The 18,885-nt window shown below is 40.6% G+C and overlaps 1 protein-coding gene and 1 pseudogene across 1 annotated transcript in view; both read left to right on the top strand.

Annotated features, from left to right (window-relative positions):
- The first annotated feature begins 1,858 nt into the window (after nt 1-1,858).
- Nucleotides 1,859-18,885, top strand: part of LOC148040352 (carbon catabolite repressor protein 4 homolog 1-like) — a 31,888-nt gene continuing 14,861 nt past the window's right edge. Inside the window, exons 1-4 of the mRNA XM_087698707.1 lie at nt 1,859-2,439; nt 15,321-16,026; nt 16,145-16,231; nt 16,326-16,412. Coding sequence (XP_087554833.1) covers nt 2,282-2,439; nt 15,321-16,026; nt 16,145-16,231; nt 16,326-16,412 — 1,038 coding nt within the window. The 5' untranslated portion in view covers nt 1,859-2,281. The remainder of the gene's footprint in view (nt 2,440-15,320; nt 16,027-16,144; nt 16,232-16,325; nt 16,413-18,885) is intronic.
- Nucleotides 6,978-9,916, top strand: LOC148040353 (uncharacterized; annotated as a pseudogene).

Here is an 18,885-nt window from a genome sequence, read left to right as displayed (position 1 = left end):
TATATATATATTTAAAAAGAGAACGAAGAGGGAGAGAGAAGAAGAAAAAATAAAAAAAGAGAGAGGCCGGAGAGAGAGAGAGAGAGAGAGAGAGAGAGAGAGAGAGAGAGAGAGAGGAGAGATGAGAAAATAAAGTAAAAGGGGAAAGGGAGAGAAAGAATAAGAAAAATGAGTGAGAGAGAGAGAGAGAGAGAGAGAGAGAGAGAGAGAGAGAGAGAGAGAGAGAGAGGAGAGATGAGAAAATAAAGTAAAAGGGGAAAGGGAGAGAAAGAATAAGAAAAATGAGAGAGAGAGAGAGAGAGAGAGAGAGAGAGAGAGAGAGAGAGAGAGAGGTGAACACAGAGAGAATTATAGAGAGAAAAGGCAGAGAGAGAAGGGGGAAAGGGAGAGAAAGAAGAAAAATGAGAGGTGAACATGGAGAGAATTATAGAGAGAGGAAAGATAAAATTTAAAAAAAAAAGAAAAAAGAAAAAAGAGGAGAGAGAGAAGGAAAAGGGAGGAGATAGAGGAGAGAAGAAAAGGGGAGAGAGAGAGAGGGGAGATGAAAAGTGAGGGAGAGAGAAAAAGAAAAAGAAAAAGAATATGAATAAAGATAGAGAGCATTATAAAGAGAGGAAATATAAAATTTAAAAGAGAAAGAGAGAAAAGAAACAAAATTTAAAGAGAGAATGAAGAGAGAGAAAAAGAAGAAAACAAGGAAAAAAGAGGAGAGGGAGAGAGAAGGAAAAGAGAGGAGAGAGGGGAGAGACGAAAAGGGAAGAGAGAGAGAGAGAGAGAGAGAGAGAGAGAGAGAGAGAGAGAGAGAGAGAGATTATATAACCACATTAATTTCCACTATTATTTGCACATTGTCAAAAATGACAAGATCATGAGCTTCTTCAAGGGAGGAACCGCGCACTTAGCTAGAGCAATCTGCACAATAGGATGTGCAGTATCATGACCAGTATCCACAAATCCTGGTTTTTCCATTTTTCTTGCATCTTCCATCCATTCTGCATGACCTGTCATGTGGTTTGATGCACCTGAGTCAACATACCATACATCATTGCTTTCTTCTGCACTTGTCACAGAATTGTTCATGTGCTGCACCATAAACAGATGCTCATTTCTGTCATCACCCTGTCTACTAGAAGATGCATAATTCCCTTGTTGCAATTTTCCATTCATGATGTCATTCTGCTTTTTATAGCAGTCTTTAGCTATATGACCCATTTTACCACAGTAGTAGCATTCAACATTACTGTTTGCATTTTGGCCTCTTTGCCATCCACCACGACCTCTTTGGCTCCCCCTGCCTCTAAAGTTACCATGTCCTCCTCCATAGGACTGGTTTTCTTGAGTTTGCTGCATATTCTGATTTCTGCCACGGCCTCCAAATCGGCCTCCTCTACCTCTACCTCTACCTCTTCCAGCATTTGAGTAGAAGACAGCTTCTTTTGAAGTTCCTCCTGAAGAAGATGCACCACCATTTCTCTGTTCCTCAGAAATTAGAAGAGCAATCAACTCCTCAAAATCAGGAAATCTTTCACGAACTGAAATGGATGTCCGAAACTGTGCATAATCCTTTCCTAGACCATTCAAGGCTGTTAGGGGCTGTAGACGTAGCGCATGGGAAAAGGGGAAATTCACATCCCCTACCCCCAACCCCACCTAGCTAGGTGTGAGGTTGCTCCCCAATAGAAGCTCATGATGTTCAACATTGTAAGGAAAAACAAGGGTAAGCTGCTCCATTTTCCTACATTGGGAAGCCTCCCAAACTTCTAGTATAGGAGACAAACATAAGCTAGTGATTGTTTTCATATATCATGTTTGAGAGAGAGAGAGAGAGAGAGAGAGAGAGCGAGAGATTAAGATTTTATATAACTAGAATAATTTCATATTTTAGCCCTCTGACCATGCCCAAAAAGGTTTTCCCTCACACTGAAACTATTCAAGAAGATCATTTTCTGCAGGTTGCACAGAGATGAAGGCTAATACACTGTCCTGTAGCTACCGGGATATGGAAGCCAGGCCTCCATTGTTGTATGCGTTGTAGCTCCCCGCAGCTCGGCCCCCTTTCGTCTCGGCATCCTGGTGGAATTGCAAGAATAACATTTTTGATATCCAACATCAAGCTCTCTACATGGCCGATCCCCCTCTCCCTCTCCCTCTCCCCCTGCTGCTGCCTGCATCCTGTGTGCAGTTGACAGAGAAACCCTAGTTGCCACGATCGAGAGAGAGAGAGAGAGAGAGAGAGAGAGAGAGAGAGAGAGAGAGAGCCAAAGAGGAACTGTGGGAAAGCATGCTTCACGTGTTTCGACTGCACTTGCCATCCGACATCCCAATCGTAGGCTGTGAGCTCTCCCCGTATGTCCTCCTGCGCCGTGCTGATTCAACATTCACTGCCGATGACATCCCTGAGTCTTCCCCTGTTGATGGGCAGTATCTGAGGTCCCGCTGGTGAGTACACAATCTTACTCTGCTTCCCTCACATTTTGGGATGATGTGATCTGAGGTGTAAACACCGTGAAAAGGCCATGTGAATGCACATGTTTGAGGGAGATGCATTGGATCACATGCTCTGTTTTTGCCTTGGTCTCATATTTATAGGTGCACGCGTGTCTCTGTCTGGCACTGCTGGAAGTTTTTCATACTATTGTGGAAATTGAGTTTGCAAACCTGGTTTTCTGCCGATAAAGCAAGAGATGGTCACATGTGACTGAATATGGGTTAAGATTAAAAGACACTCGTACCTAAATTGAAGCAGCCTGCCTGATGAGGTGTGAATTTTCCTTGTCTCCAAGGACATGTTTTTCAGCACCTGCTGCGACATGTGTAGTTGTTTTACATATATTTGTTTGTTAAAGCTTTAAGGACTCCGTTTTCCTTACATCTTTGTTGTGAATCCCCTATAGTGATTGAGTGCTGCAGAATATTTCAAACGTGTGACTGCAAACTATTTGAATGCTGATTCTAAGTTCTAAAAGGAGCTGCTATCGTCAGTAGAACCAACAGGTCACAACATTTATATTAGAATTGGATAAGGCTCCAATTGGAGTCGCTTAACAGTGTTAAGTGATGTGCTTTAGCCAGTGTTTAGCACATGTGTGAAGTGCTCCAATCAGTGACACATGTCAGTTGCTTCAAACATCACAAAGTTGATAACTATCTGCAACGGTGAGTGCACTGGATTAGTGTGAGGAGGTACTCACAGAGGAAAAGATAGGTTTTAGTTGTAATGAAAAGGTAAGGAAGAGAAGGTGGATAATAGTACATCACATAGTAAGTACATGAAATTGTTTTGTCATCTCTTAGGCATGTTTGCTGGGTTTTCTATAGAGGCAAAAATCACTGTACAGTGCCACATAGTGGCCTGATGGATTTATGATACTGTTTCAATGCAGCATACTTGTGTAGCGTTCAAATAATTTGTTATTGATGTATAGACTGATTAAACATATCATTAACCTTGCAATTGGAGAATAAGGAACACCCTTGAAACTATATTCAATCACTACAACCTTTACAGCCAGCTGTCCCTTTCTAGCATCATTTGCAAAACCTTTGTTACTAGGTAGGTTTGTCACCTCCAGAATTCGTAAGAATCTGACAATGATCTGTGAGGCTGCATATGGTTGAAGTCCGGATTAGTGTCCTCCTTGAACGGAAGGATGTTTGAACCCTTATTTCAAGCTGCTCAAGTTCACATGTAGGACCTGTGACGAGATTCTTTAAAGAATACTCTATATGCTTTCTTGGAAAAAAAAGAGAATACTCTATACGCAAAGATGGTCATAGATGACCAGCAAAAAATGGTTATGATATGTCAAAATATATTGGCAGGAGACTGGAGTGCCGTGACTCATCACGGGTGGCTGACAGAGGGGTAGGTTTTTGAATATATTGAGCTATCTATGGAGTCCTGGGGCATAGCCAACAGTGTTTGTCAGAAGATGTAAAGGGCTATGTGGAAGAGTAGTTGTTTTGTTTTTATTTTTCAGTGCAAATATGCTCAATTATTGTCTTTTTGGAGTCACCTAGCTTTTTGAAGGCAAGAGGTGAAAAAATTGATAATGGGGAGTATTTTTGATTGTCAAAGTAGAGGGAAAATTTTACAGTCGGAAAGACCAGAACTGGTATGGTTGAAGGTATGTGCCAACACATACTTGGGTTCAGCTGCAGATCTACTGTCATCGATGTATCTTGGGCTTCTGTGCTGGCCATCAATTGGGCCATGCAGGACATTCCTGTGGCTTAAGGTAGTGGAAAAGTATAGCTTACTGGTGAAACCTGCTAATAGTTGCTCACTGACAGCTATGCATGTCTAGGGATAGACTGAGTTTTGTCACTTGCACAATGTCAAGTTTGCAGACATCCTTGGCTGTAAAACTGCTGGAAAATTCCACAGCTAACCACCAGATTTGCTGGTGTCCGGGTGAGTGGCCAGGAATTCTAGATGGCAAACACCTTTTTGAAATGAGGAAGGTTCTTGTGCACATCCAGTTTGTCGAGAGTGGGACAGAGTGGAGACTTCTTGAGCACATGAGTATGTCTAGAAAACAAAGTCTTTGAAATTAGTCTGGCTAGCACAACAACATGAAAGAGTTGAGGTGTGTAAAAGCTTGAATAATGCTGTCATATTTGAGCCAAATACATTATATTGCTTTTTGGCTCGCACCTCTATTCTTCATGTGTCACTCACAACTGTGCTCTAGTATTCCATTGCAGGGATGGAGTTAAATGAAATATACATGGTTATTGGACTGGAGAGGAGTTTGCAGTATGTCCATCCTCTAGTTCTTTCTAGTGGTAAGGAGATTTATTAGTGCTGATTTAGGGTGAACTAATAAATGGTTGGTTGATTGCTAGGTTGTCATTTGGTAGGGTGGTGTGGTGTCACAACATAACATCGATTTCGATCAAGCTCGTGTTCATTTCCCACAAATACATGGTTGGTTGATTGCTAGGTTGGTGATTTGGTAGGGTGGTGCGGTGTTGCAACTTGACATTGATTAAGATTAGGCTCATGTTCTGTCCTGCGAGAACATATGGCAAGAGGGGCATCTGCTGAATTGAATCAAAACTGAGTACAAGGCAGATGACTGCACTGAAGACTGAGACTGGCCAGTGGGCTGATTTGACCGAGCCTTTGAGGAGAGTGGCTATAAATAGCCAAGAATTCTTGAATGATTTGCAGTGTACACCCAAAAGGGGGAAAAAATAAAATTGACCATTATATTGGCCACTTAGGGTCGGTTTTGGGAATCTTTCTAACAAGCTTCTGCTTCATTTTATTGCTTGTAATTATATTTTGTTAAGGGAACTATTGCTGCACAATGCACTACATTCTTCTGCACTGAGATTGTAGATTTTCCCTGAATGCTATGCTTTTGAAAATTGGATAAATGGCAGTCACAGAGCCTCTGTTTCTAAGTTTGGAGCTGCTTAAGATCGCTCATATCTGATCTACTAACTGCTGACAATACCAAGGTAGCATCTGTACAATGTATGGATCAGTTCGATCTCATTTATGTATGGTACTTTAGTGGCATGTACAGAATGATCCGTAAGTGATCACTTGATTTTTAAAAGAAAAGTGCCCTTTTTGGTCATATGCGCACTAGGGGTGATTGGGGTTGTAAAACTCTTCTTTTGTAAGTTTGTGGGTGTATGCGTGCACATGCACACACTTAAATGCCCCTGCTATAATTGGTTTAAGGTTTTTGAATATTGCATGGTCTCAAAGAGAGAGAGAGAGAGAGAGAGAGAGAGAGAGAGAGAGAGAGAGTATGCATGTATAAATTCATTGTGCTTTGTTGTACTCAGTTAAATAATCATTCCATATATGCATATGGATTTGTGTGCGTGTTTGCATGTGCGTGCGTGCTATAGATGCCTGCTACCAGGTGGTGATACTTTTTATAGTTGCTTTTCTTATTTACTTATATAAATATTTTATTTTTCTTTTCTTTTGTTGCTATTGTTTCTTATCCCCAGAGTTCTCTTGGAATAAGCCGGGATCTTTGCATGGCCGGAAGAGGTAGCCATTGGGACAAATTGGTTTAATGGTTTGTCTGAGCCTTAGGACCGGCTCCATATTGAATGGACACTAAAGAATAAAATGCCAGTGGTTTGGGACTGTGTGCTTAGCCATTGGAGATGGTGCAAGGGACAATGAGGCTAGCCAAGATAGAAGATGCACATGTGAGAATGCTCACGGAACAAAAGTCACCGTAACTGAGTCACATTACACTTTTTGATGTGGTCACAATGATAAAAGTTGCTCAGAACAACTTGAGGAATGTAAGGGTCACCATCCCTAAAATTTAGGGAGTTACTATTTTTGGACCCCAAAATCAGTTTGCGTCATTATCTTCGTTTTTGCACAAGGATTAATTCTCTGGTCTATGTCGAGGTCAAATTTTGCACCGATTATGGAGAATTTAAGACCAAAAGGTTTAAATGGGAAAATTGTTACATGTATGTCACGTGGCACAAATTCCCAAAAGAGAGAGAGAGAGCATTAAAAAAAATGTAATAGGCATAAGGGGCAGATGGGAGAATGAAGTTTTGAGGAGCTGAGGGTAGATTGCTGCAAGAAAATCAGCCATGGAGAGTACTTCTACGTCTCTGACTCAAGTATAGAAGTAGAGCTTGCTTCCTCTGATCAACTCTCTCTCTATTCTCATAGGAAATACTTCGCACGATGGGCTGATTCCATCGAAGGTACAATTCTGTGTTTTCTCGGAAATTTTGCACATGGATCATTGAGTATTGGTCACAGAAAATGCAGGACATGCTGAACAGTAAGAACAATGAATTCTGCATACGCCAGACAGTAAGAACAGTGTGCTGGACAGTAAGAACAGTGAATTCTGGACATGTTGGACAGTAAGAACAGTGAATTCAGGACATGCTGGACAGTAAGAATAGTGAATTCAGAGTTTTATAGACTGCAATTCTGCACATGAATCATTGAGTGTTGGTCATAGAAAATGCTTTCCTAAAAGGGATGTTGATCTGGACATGCTGTACTGTTCTTATGTAGTTGGGATTTACTCAGAAGAGATGAAAACCAACTGTTTATAGGTTATGTATTTTGGAACATTGTCATTTTTGTAAATTTTCATCTTTTAATTGATAAAGAAATACCGAGAGGAGCACCGGTCTTTGGGGCCAATCTGGTGTTGAGCGAGGAGTGAGGTCTCTACTTATGTGTGTGTGTGTAAAGACCAGGTGTTAATTGAAGGAACTACCGCTTTATGTGAGTCATAGACCGGTTTCATGGTTCCATTGCCGGGATTTGAATTATTTTCTGTAAGAATTTAAGCTCGGACACTTTTGGGTGAAAAGGCCATACACAGGTTTGAGAGAGATTATAGGACTAGAGAGATGGCAGACATGAATAAAGGCAAAGGAAAACTCCCTTAGAAAAAGAGAGTTCTTCTTCTGCTCGTAGACACCGAAGAGAGAGTATTGGTGCACAGGTGTCCGCACCTTCTAGAACCGACATTGAACCACACGATAAGGAGCAAGAACAGGAGGACTTGTTTATGGCACAACTCAGTAGTATGGTTGGCTCTTTCGAATAGCTTGTAAAGAATCCTCAGATGCAAAAATTTTTGAAGTCACATAATGAGGATTCTCAGGCTGAGTCATCACATCATACCATGGAGCGCTCAAAAGGGCAAACTTCTAGTGTGTATGAGCATGTGGAAAAGACACCAAACATGGAGACACGTTCAATGCAACAAGAAGTACGAGCACAGGACCAGGGAGTGAATGATCAAGGCAATAATGCACAAGTGACACAACAGACTACTATTCCTCCTCAGTTTGCTACCTATCCTGGTTACTTTGGTGGTGGGTCAGTTTTTCAAGCAATGGCTGGATTACCCACGGGTTATCAGGGATACTTGCCTAGAGGGCCACCAGGAATGATGCCTATTGAGGCAATGAACCCACTTTATGCTAATATTGGTCTACAGCTCGGTTATCAGACTCTGTAGAGTCCTTATTTGATGCCTGGAGTACAAAATGCAGCCACTGTTTTTTTCAGCCTAGTGGACATAGAGCAGCTAAGATAGGTGAAATGAATGCTGATAATGTGTGTAAGGGACTTCCCTTTTTACAGCCACCTGTCTATGACAACCTGACACCTAAAAGTGCAAAGCCTTAAGACTATAAAGAGGGTGGTCAAGCAATAAAGTTTGAAACCTTCAGTGGTATGCAAGATAAGCTGAAAGCTTTGACATTTATACAGTAGTTTGATGCAACTTACACAGGAGGGAATTTTACTGAGACTTCTAAGGTGCGGAAGGCTGCAACGTTTTTGAAAGGTAATGCTTTGCAGTGGTGGAATATATTGTTGATGCAAGGATATGCACCTGCCACTTGGGTCCATTTTAAATAGTTGTTTGCAGCCTCATGGTTAACTAACACGTTTGAAGTAGATGTCATGACTGCATCGTATAAATTGGACATGGCAAATTGTACGGATTTAGAAGAGTACAATAAGAAATTTTGGGAAGCACTTTTGCCCGTGAGTTCTTACAGAACAGTGCCCCTGTCAGAACAAATTGAAAAGTATTGTTGCGGCTTGCCCGAAGCCATCAAGGATTATTATACCAAGACTAGGGTTACAAATATGGTACAATTAATTGAAAATGCTGGTGTGGCAAATGCATTGTTGAAAGGAAAAGCTAACAGCTTTAAAGGCACTGAAAAGAAGGATTTTCAGTTTAAGCAAGATCTTGGCAAGAAGAAGAAGCAATTTCCAAAAAAGACCTGCTTTACAAAGAAGTCTTTTTGAAAGAAAAGATTTCAGCAGCAACCTTAGACTTCTTTTAAATAGGGCAAAGGACTTAAGAGGCCACTTTTTGGCAAATCATTTGAAGAAAGAAAGGCTTTAATGATGGCTGGCAAATGCTTTATATGTGAACAGAAAGGCCATATTGCTTCTAAGTGCCCACAGCAATCTTCTAAAGATGCAGAGGATAAAGGTGCGCCAAGTAAAAAGAAGGCCAGCATTGGCTTAGTGCTTGATATGGTGGGATATCAATTAGTTGATGATGCTACAGAATTGTGTAGAGCTTGGGGAAAGATCAAAGATTCCACAATGCTTATTTTCTTTGATCCTGGAGCGCGTGCAAACTTTATCTCACCGGCATTGGCAGCTAAGCTGGGTATACATCCTGAGGAAATGGGACCAGTTGGACAGGCTGATTTGGCACGCCTAGGACATACTGAACCTGTCATCCCCATTCTTGGCAAACTTTGTATGCATATTCAGAGCTATGTGGACACAGAGGAGTTCCATATTATGCCTTTAGAGGGCTGTGATGTTCTGTTAGGTATCCCATGGTGCCACAGGAAGCACGCTATCTTGGATACTTACAATAGAACGATTACTCTTGTATATAGAGGCAAGACTCATGTGTTAGATCTGAAGCTTAAAGGAGAGTCTGTCCCAGTTATTTTTGCTTCTGCAATCACTTTTGTAATGAAAAATCATATTTCTGCGTACTTGGTTTTTGCAAAGCAAGTTAATGAAGTTGACAGTAATGTGTCTGTACTAGATGAAAGTAGAAGGGCTTTCTTGGATAAATTCAGTGACTGTTTCTCAGATTCGTTACGAGGAGAGTTACCCCCTGAGAGGCCTGAAGATCATACCATAGATCTTATTCCAGGGACTAGTCTGCCCAATAGGCCACCATACAGGGTCAGTGCAGCGCAGCAGAAAGAGATTATGACACAAGTTAATGAGCTTTTAGAGAAGGGACTAATTCAGCCGAGTAGTTCTCCGTTTTGTTCACCTGTGTTGTTAGTTCAAAAAAAGGATGGCTCTTGGCGAATGTGTATTGACTACAGAGTCTTGAATAAGAACACAACCAAGAATAGGTTTCCGATTCCGAGGATAGATGACATTCTTCGTTAATTACAAATCTTGCTACGTTTAACAGGATGATGAATAGAATTTTCCGCCCTTATCAAAGTTTCCTTGGCACATTCTTTGATGGTATGATTATCTTTTCAAAGAATGAAGAGGAGCATAGAAAACACCTAGTTGCAGCCTTTAATGAGCTTAAGCGTAACAGATTGCTCATTAATGGTAAGAAGAGTGAATTCTTTTTGGAAGAGATTCACTTTCTTGGGCACATAGTTTCTAAAGATGATGTGAAGATGGATCCTGCAAAGATAGAAGCAATTGTCTCTTCGCCAAACATGAAAACTGTTCATGATGTTCGCAACTTTCTTGGCCTATGCTCTTACTACAGAAGATTTGTAAGACAATTTGCGGGAAAAATGACTACAGATCCAGTACTTATTTTGCTAGATTTGTCTATAACCCATTCGTAGTGTAGTGTGATGCATGTGGAAACAACATTGGTGCTCTATTAATGCAGAATGGCCGAGTTGTGGCATATGAGAGTAGAGTACTTTCTGTCATTGAAAGGACTTACCAAATTTATGAGAGAATTATTGACTGTGATCCATGCACTCTCTAGTTGGAAGCACTATTTGCTTGGTGCTGATTTTGTAGTGCAAACAGATCATCAAATGCTTAGATACTTTCTCACACAAGCTAAATTGTCAGAGAAACACATGCGTTGGACAAATTTCCTATCTATGTTTCATTTTCAGATAGTGCATATGGAAGGCAAGAAGAATGTAGTTGTAGATGCTTTATCTCGCAAACCACATGTGTTAGCTGTTTCAATTTCTTATCACCATGAATTGGATGATATGAAAGAGGAGTATGCTGATGACGAAGATTTCTCTGAAATCTATGAACAGTTGATCAATGGCCAATATCATGATCATTATGTGTTCAAAGAAGGCTTTATCATGATGCATGGAAGACTATGCGTTACAAAATAGTTAAGGCCAAAAGTTTTATTGAAAAGTCATGCTCCACCATATGCAAGACATAGTGGTATTGATGCTATAGTCAAAGTGGTAGAGACTTTCTTCTATTGGGCAGCCTTGAGATCTAATGTTGATGCATATGTTAGATCTTGCCTTATATGCCAAAAGGTTAAATTTGATAGACAAAAGACACCAAGGTGATTGCAATCACTGTCCTTTTTAGAAAGGCCACGGGAAAGTATTGCCATGGATTTCATTTTTGATCTTCCAAGAACTTCTTCAGGGAATGATGGAATTTGAACTATCATTTGCAGATTCAGCAAACAGGCACATTTCATTCCCGTAAGAAAAATAATTAAGTCAGAACACATGGTAAAGATATTTATGCAAAATATCTTCAAGTATTATGGAATGTCACGGTCAATTATGAGTGATAGAGACCCAAGAATGACTAGCTTGTTTTGGAAAGCATTGTTTGAAAACGTGGGCACTACGTTGAAATTTTCATCTTCTTTCCATCCACAAACTGATGGACAGTCTAAAGAAGCAAATTCGATTGTTTTAGATCTACTAAAGTGTTATGTTTTAGATCATAAGATTTACTCGGAACACTACTTGCCATTGGTTGAGTATGCATACAATAATACAATGCACTCATTTACTGGCAAAGCACCTTTTGAGATTGTGAAAGGTGGAAAGAAATCGCTTCCCATTTTGCAGACAAAAGATAACATCTTTGAAGCAAATCATTATGTAAAAGATTGGGAAGAAGCATATAAAAAGGTCAAGTATGCCCTAGAAAAGTCACAAGCTAAACAAAAAAGAGATGTTGTGATAGTCATTGTCAAGAGCTCTTGTTCAAAAAGGATGATTGGGTCTTATTGCGTTTTGAAAAGGCACGTTTAAGAAAACAGAAGGGCAAGGAACGTTTGTTTCCAAAGCTGAGTATGCGTTACTATGGCCCTTTTCAAGTCTCAGAGAAGATCAATGATGTAGCATATAGGCTGAAATTGCCAGAGAATTGGAAAATTCATAATGCATTCCATGTGAGCCTATTGAGGTCTTTTATTGATGAAGTGCTAGAATATATGGTTCAAGAGGAACAGCTTGAAGTAGAGGAATTAGATGAGATTCTAGTTCTTAAGCAGATCCTGGCACATAAGGATAGGAAAGTGAAAGGTAGAGTTATAAGAAGATTTTTGGTGAAGTTCAAAAACTATTCACCAATGGATGCCAAATGGATGGAAGAGGCCGAATTGATAGATTCGCCTCAGTTATTGCAACTTTACCGATAAGCTTTCTTACTAGAATCTATAGTGACTTAGAATGCTTTTTGAAGCAATGTACATTCTCTATTGTACAATTGAATACTGCATCTCATTGAATAATGCACAATGTATGGTTTACATTTAGCATTAACATGTGTATCATTGAATGAAATCTCAGTGCTTTAAAGTTGTATTTGTTACACTTCAGTTGAATGAATATGCATGTTGTGACACTAATAGTTCGCGCATATGTGCTATCGCCCTGTGTTGCATCCGGAAACATGTATATTAGAAAGGTTCCTAGTAATCATAGTTGGATATAGGATGTAGTCCTCCACCTATGTGAGACTTGAACTTGCAATGACACAAATAGTAGTGGGGAAACTCCTACTATCCCCCCGTGCCATCTGTTAGCAAGTGATACATGCGATGGCACTAATAACATGGAGAATCTTGTTATCGCCTTGTGTCATCCGTTAGCATGTGTGGCATGCAATTGAGGTCGCTTGCTTCTTTTAAGAGGGGGGTATGTCACCAGGTGGTGATACTTTTTACAGTTGCTTTTCTTATTTACTTATATAAATATTTTATTTTTCTTTTCTTTTGTTGCTGTTGCTTCTTACCCCCAGAGTTCTCTTGGAATAAGTCGGGATCTTTGCATGGCCAGAAGAGGCAGCCATTGGGATAAATTGGACTAATGGTTTGTCTGAGCCTTAGGACTGGCTCCATATTGAATGGGCACTAAAGAATAGAATGCCAGTGGTTTGGGACGTGTGCTTAGCCATTGGAGATGGTGCAAGACAATGAGCCTAGCCAAGACAGAAGATGCACATGTGAGAATGCTCACGGAATAAAAGTCACCGTAATTGAGCCACATTACACTTTTTGATGTGGTCACAATGATAAAAGTTGCTCAGAACAACTTGAGGAATGTAGGGGTCACCATTCCTAAAATTTAGGGAGTTACTATTTTTGGACCCCAGAATCTGTTCGCATCATTATCTTCGTTTTTGCATGAGGATTAATTCTCTGGTCTATGTCGAGGTCAAATTTTGCACCGATCATGGAGAATTTTAGACCAAAAGGTTTAAACAGGAAAATTGTTACATGTATGCCATGTGGCACAAATTCCCAAAAGAGAGAGAGAGCATTAAAAAAAACGCAGTAGGCATAAGGGGCAGATGGGAGAATGAAGTTTTGAGGAGCTGAGTGCAGATTGATGCAAGAAAATCAGCCATGGAGAGTACTTCTACGTCTCTGACTCAAGTACGGAGGTAGAGCTTGCTCCCTCTGATCAACTCTCTCTCTATTCTCAGAGTAAATGCTTCGCATGATGGGCTGATTCCATCAAAGGTACAATTCTGTGTTTTCTCTGAAATTCTGCACATGAATAATCGAGTATTGGTCACAGAAAATGCAGGACATGCTGAACAGTAAGAACAATGAATTCCACATGTTGGACAGTAAGAACAGTGAATTCAGAGATCTGCAGACTGCAATTCTGCATTGGAATCATTGAGTTTTGGTCATAGAAAATGCTTTCCTAAAAGGGATGTTGATCTGGACATGTTGTATTGTTCTTATGCAGCTGGGATTTACTTAGAAGAGATGAAAACCAATTGTTTACAGGTTATGTATTTTGGAATGTTATCATTTTTGTAATTTTCCATCTTTTAATTGATAAAGAAATACCGAGAGGGGCGCCGGTCTTTATGAAATATTGCATTCCACAAAAAAAGAGTGTGTGCATGCATGTCATAGTATTCTGATAATGGGCGTGCGTGCGCACGTGCGCGTGTGTGTAAATGCCACTTGGCATTGATGATTGTTCAATGACCATAGGTCACTCTTTTGTCTAAACTTGCGTTACTTGTATACTATTATGTAAGTTTTCTGAAAAACTTACCTTATGAATGTTATGTACCTCAAATCTCAGACCGTATTGAATCATGTATCTAACATACCCAATATGTCTTGAAAACTATGTACGTTTCCACCTTGACGCTTGCTCATCCACAAGGCTCCTTTTTAACTTGTATGTGTGTGTGTGTGTGTGTGTGTGTGTGTATCACTTCCCCCCCCTTCTTTAGTTGTTGTGACACTGATGGGTACGAAGTCTGCTGGAACTGGAACACTTTCCCGCTGCTATGAACGCAGTGTGGTGGAAAGTCTGATTGTTGGTACTGCACTGTTATTAGCTACCTCACTTGTAAAATATGTGGGTTTTTTTTTTTGTGGGGTGGTGTGGGAAGTCGATCAACTGACACTGGCCAAGTGGAGGATGCCTAGGCTGCTGGGAGCTCGGCAACAGTTGTCAGTCCCTTCACAGAGCAAGATTGGAGGGCACTTGATGATGCCTGTATCAAACCCTCTTAACTTCATAGAGTACATGGGAGGGCCTAGTGGCTGTCAATGATGGCTGTATCAAACCCTCTTAACTGTGCAGAGCTATGGCAGTCCCTTCACCTATACCAACATGTGTATTAAGTTATCTAGAAAGGATGGAATGTACAGTTTTTTCCCACCATAGGCCCGTGCTTTGCTGCTGTCAGAATCCTTTAAGAGAGATCATTGCGCTTTAGAGATATTTGGCATGGGAACAAAAGGAGAAATGTCAAATTCTGGGATGTCTTTTTCTCTCCCCGGAAACTTGCGTCTCTGATGGGCTCCTGTCCTTTAAGAATGGAAAGGGGGAGGTTAAGGGTATGGGTATAAAATGAAGGTGATTCCAAAATCAGAATGGCAAGAGGGACTCTGGTCCTGCTTTTTTGCAGATTGAAATTTTTTGAAAGAAGTTGCATTTACACATCACTGTTGGATTTTCAGTAGGGAAGGCTTCTTAGACATTTCCTTGCTTTTATTTCAAATTTGTGTCAGAATGGACAAGGGGAGTTATAGGGTATGGTTATAAAATGAAGGTGGCTCCAAAATCAGAATGGCAAGAGGGACTCTGATCCTACTTTTTTGGAGATTGAAAATCTTGAAAGAAGTTGCATTTACATATCAATGTTGGATTTTCAGTAGGGAAGGCTTCTTAGATGTTTCCTATTTGCTTTTATTTCAAATTTGTGTGTCACAGTTTATCCTACATACAAGTGTCAGTCAATTGTGATTAGGGGCTTCTTCTGATTTTTTGAAAATTGAGTGAAAAATCATTTGTTTGCATGCTTAGTGTTTAATATAACAACTATGTTTCATGGTCAGGCATCGAGGTCAAGCTGACAAGAGAGTAGCAGTCTGTAACGTCCACCCCACAGAGCCAGCAACGATTCAGTGTATTGAGTGTGCAAAAATTGCATTGCCAGGAATCAAAAGCTATCACTGTTCAACACAATGCTTTATTGATTCATGGAAAATTCATCGTGCTGTACATGCCTATGCTGCCAGCCTTCCAAAGGATTCTCATAATGATGATGATACTCGATCTGATCAGTATAATAGTACTGGGTCTCCTATCAGTAGAAACTCAGTGTCAGCATCTATGGGCAGTTCGCATCATCTAGATCGGGGTGTCCCAGAGCCATGGATCGAAGTTGGTACATGTAAGACGTACACTCCCACAATTGAGGATGTGGGACATGTGCTAAAGCTAGAGTGTGTTGTGGTTGATGCAACCACAGGAGCACCATTGGCACCGCCTAAAACCCTCTTAACTTCCAGAGTCATACCAGCCCCTTCACCTACTCCAAGGTGCATGATTCCATTGAATGTCCAGAATGGAGTGGCATTAGAGGCAAATGGTTCTGTGGCAGCTTTTACAGTGCTGTCTTATAATGTGCTTGCAGACATATATGCTACAAATGAATTGTACAGCTATTGTCCACCATGGGCCCTTGCTTGGCCATACCGCCGTCAGAATCTGTTAAGGGAGATCATTGGCTATAGAGCAGATATAATCTGTCTGCAAGAGGTAATTTGTCTCAAAGTTCTAAAAATAGTTGCCTTTTCTTTCTGTTCAACAGTATTTTATCCATAAACTCTGTGATGTATAGGAGAGAGTGATTCCTTTTTATTGGTTGATGCTGCAGGTTCAAAGTGATCATTTCCAAGACTTTTTTGCACCTGAACTGGAAAAACATGGATATGCAGCTGTCTATAAGAAGAAGACAGCAGAGGTTCGATATGCTTTCCTGGAAGAACTTTGGTAATAACGAACTTATTATGTGGTCTGTTCTAAGTCATATGAATCTTACGTACAAGTTTCTGCAGGTCTATACTGGTGGTGCAGTTTATGCAATAGATGGTTGTGCAACTTTTTTCAGACGAGATCGTTTCTCCCTGGTGAAAAAGTATGAGGTAAGGTGGGATTTTCAGAGGATAATATCTTCTTTTCATTTTCAATGTGGATATGGTCTTGAAACTATACTAGCGTAGTTGCATTGAATGGTGTTTCTGGGGCTGACAATGCTGTTTCAAAATTTTGAACAGCTGTTTCCCCTGGGGGGGGGGTGCGGATTTTCTTTGGAGTAATTTTTGTTGTTTGGGGGGTTACTGGGTTGGAGGATGCATGTTTTGTTTCAAAAAAAAGGTGGGAAGGTTTGGGGGGGGGGGGGGTTTCTTTGAAGTTATTTTTGTTGTTTGGGGGGTTGCTGGGTTGGAGAGGACCTCCAAATGTGCTGGATGCATGTTTTGTCTCTGTTGATGTGTTTTATAACTCCATCACATGCATTTCTGGTCTTCAACTTCTAGTTTTACAGCTTTCTTCCAGCCTTCAACTGGCATCTCTCTCGCTTCTAGATTGCTTCCTCTCCCTTTGACACTTTATTGCAGCCTGTTTCTCACCATTGCAGTGAGCCAGGTGAGAGACGATGCATAGTTCCTCTTGCAGCAATAATTAGTGACTATGGATGTGCTTCAAGCATCTTTAGGCTAAAGGGTAAAGTAGTAATTTGTACTACAAATATATGCACATGTATCCAAACTACAAATGCATGTACATATACCTAAAAGACTAACACAAATTTGCGGTTCTTGTTCTACCATTTCAAACTGAGTTTAAACTCTTTTATTGACTCTGAAACATCTCCAAAACTCCACACTAGCTGGTGGAGGAGATGTTCTTCTTTTGTTTTCCTGTCATAATTTCATAAGTGAGGGACATTTTAGCAAGCAGTTTGGAGCATGTGCCTTGGGGAAAAAAAAGAAGATGAACAGGCTTTGGGTGACTGACAGCAGCATATATTGGTCTAGATACATATTCCACTTGAAGAAGAGGAAATACTCAATATCTCGGAGTATCATTGACCCTGCAATATCGTCTCTTGCTTACTAATGAGAAACTGGAGTGGGATTCCTATCTTAAATATGTATAGAGTGTCAGAATTGACTGCTCTTACAGGTTAGATAAGTTGGTCCTGTTGCAGTAGAGTCTTGTTTGTCACTTGTATGCTTGTAAGTTGTAACATGCCTGCACATGGCAGTATTTCCCCTATTTTTTGCTGGATATTCTGTATTCTTAGGAGCGGAATTGTTATTACATTTGACCCAATCTATCACCATTCTGACCTGATTTATTGATTTGTTAGGAGTTCATTAGGTGGCTCGTGGAGCATGATAAGCCCATGAGGCTCAAGAGGGAGGACGTGTGTTTTGACATTATTAAGTTATGAACATGTGACGTGCACATGTGAAATGCAAGTCAGTTAAGTAACCCCGGTGTTTAGTGGTGACATTGGCAAAAGTTGTACAAAGTTATGCTTGATAGGTATTGTGGGTGCTTGATGTCAGTTTGGGTCTAGGCCATTAAATGTCTAGTGGTGGCATTAACTGATAAATTAGTGCCGAAGTCCAAGGCCGATTAATGTTGGGACATTAAATGTGTTAGCAGTTGTGATTGTCATACATTGTCATCTCTTGCATGTGAGTCTCAATCTGAGTTAAATGAGGACCTTAGGAGCTTTGACATGTCTTTCACTTGTTTTGATGAAGGAGGCAGCTCTATTTGAACATGCATTTTTGTGCATTTTTTTCAGTAGTCAGCTTTTTGTGTGCATTCGTAGGGTAGTTCTTGCATTTCCTAGTCAGTCTCCACTTGCTGGACATAGTCCATAAATGCTGGTTGGCCATATTTTTGGGCCCTAGAGTGTAGTCAACTAGTTTTCATGATTTGTGTCTATATATGTGGCACTTCTCCCACTTGGTAGATGCATTCTTTTGTCTTCCACTTGGCAGGTGTACACTCCGACTTTGATTTTCTTCTCCGTCTCCAATGTTGTCATCATTAGCTTGATTTGGTGCCCTCATTGACACTATGGGCTGCGTGCAGGGATTGATTAGTCCTCTTCTTTTATTTAGCATTCTTTCCTTGTTTAGTGCAAATTTCTTTTCTTCTTTTCTTGCAAAGTTGCTTTTTGTGTGTGTGTGTGTATTCCTTCTTCTATTGCGCACTCTCACATAGTAGCATCGCCAAATGAGAGGACAGAGTGGAGATGGTTGCGGATTTGACCACCCTAGGCTGAAACACAAGCATCAACATTTGCGTTTGCTGCAAAAGTAGCATCCTCTGCATCAAGTGACCCCTTTTGGCTGTTGGTGATAGCCCTTCTTCCCCAGGCAAGCAGGTTTCTAGGCAAGCAATAGCCTATCTTGGCCAGGTTTGGCATCCATACAATGCTCGTAGCTGATTTCTCTTGTCTATTGTAGATTTTGGACCTTTTGGGTGTCTTGCAGGATATTGAAGATATCTTATAACCAATTTCAAGGCTTTGATGATAAGGTGAGGAGCATTCTCACGGTCTCACTACTCCTTTGAACGGCAAGGAGATTATCG

This window comes from Lygodium microphyllum, chromosome 2 (assembly GCF_053477565.2).
Source record: "Lygodium microphyllum isolate KBCC chromosome 2, Lygodium_microphyllum_v1.1.10, whole genome shotgun sequence".
Classification (NCBI taxonomy): domain Eukaryota; kingdom Viridiplantae; phylum Streptophyta; class Polypodiopsida; order Schizaeales; family Lygodiaceae; genus Lygodium; species Lygodium microphyllum.
Note: the sequence above shows the minus strand (reverse complement) of the source record. Positions and strands in the feature narration are given on the sequence as shown.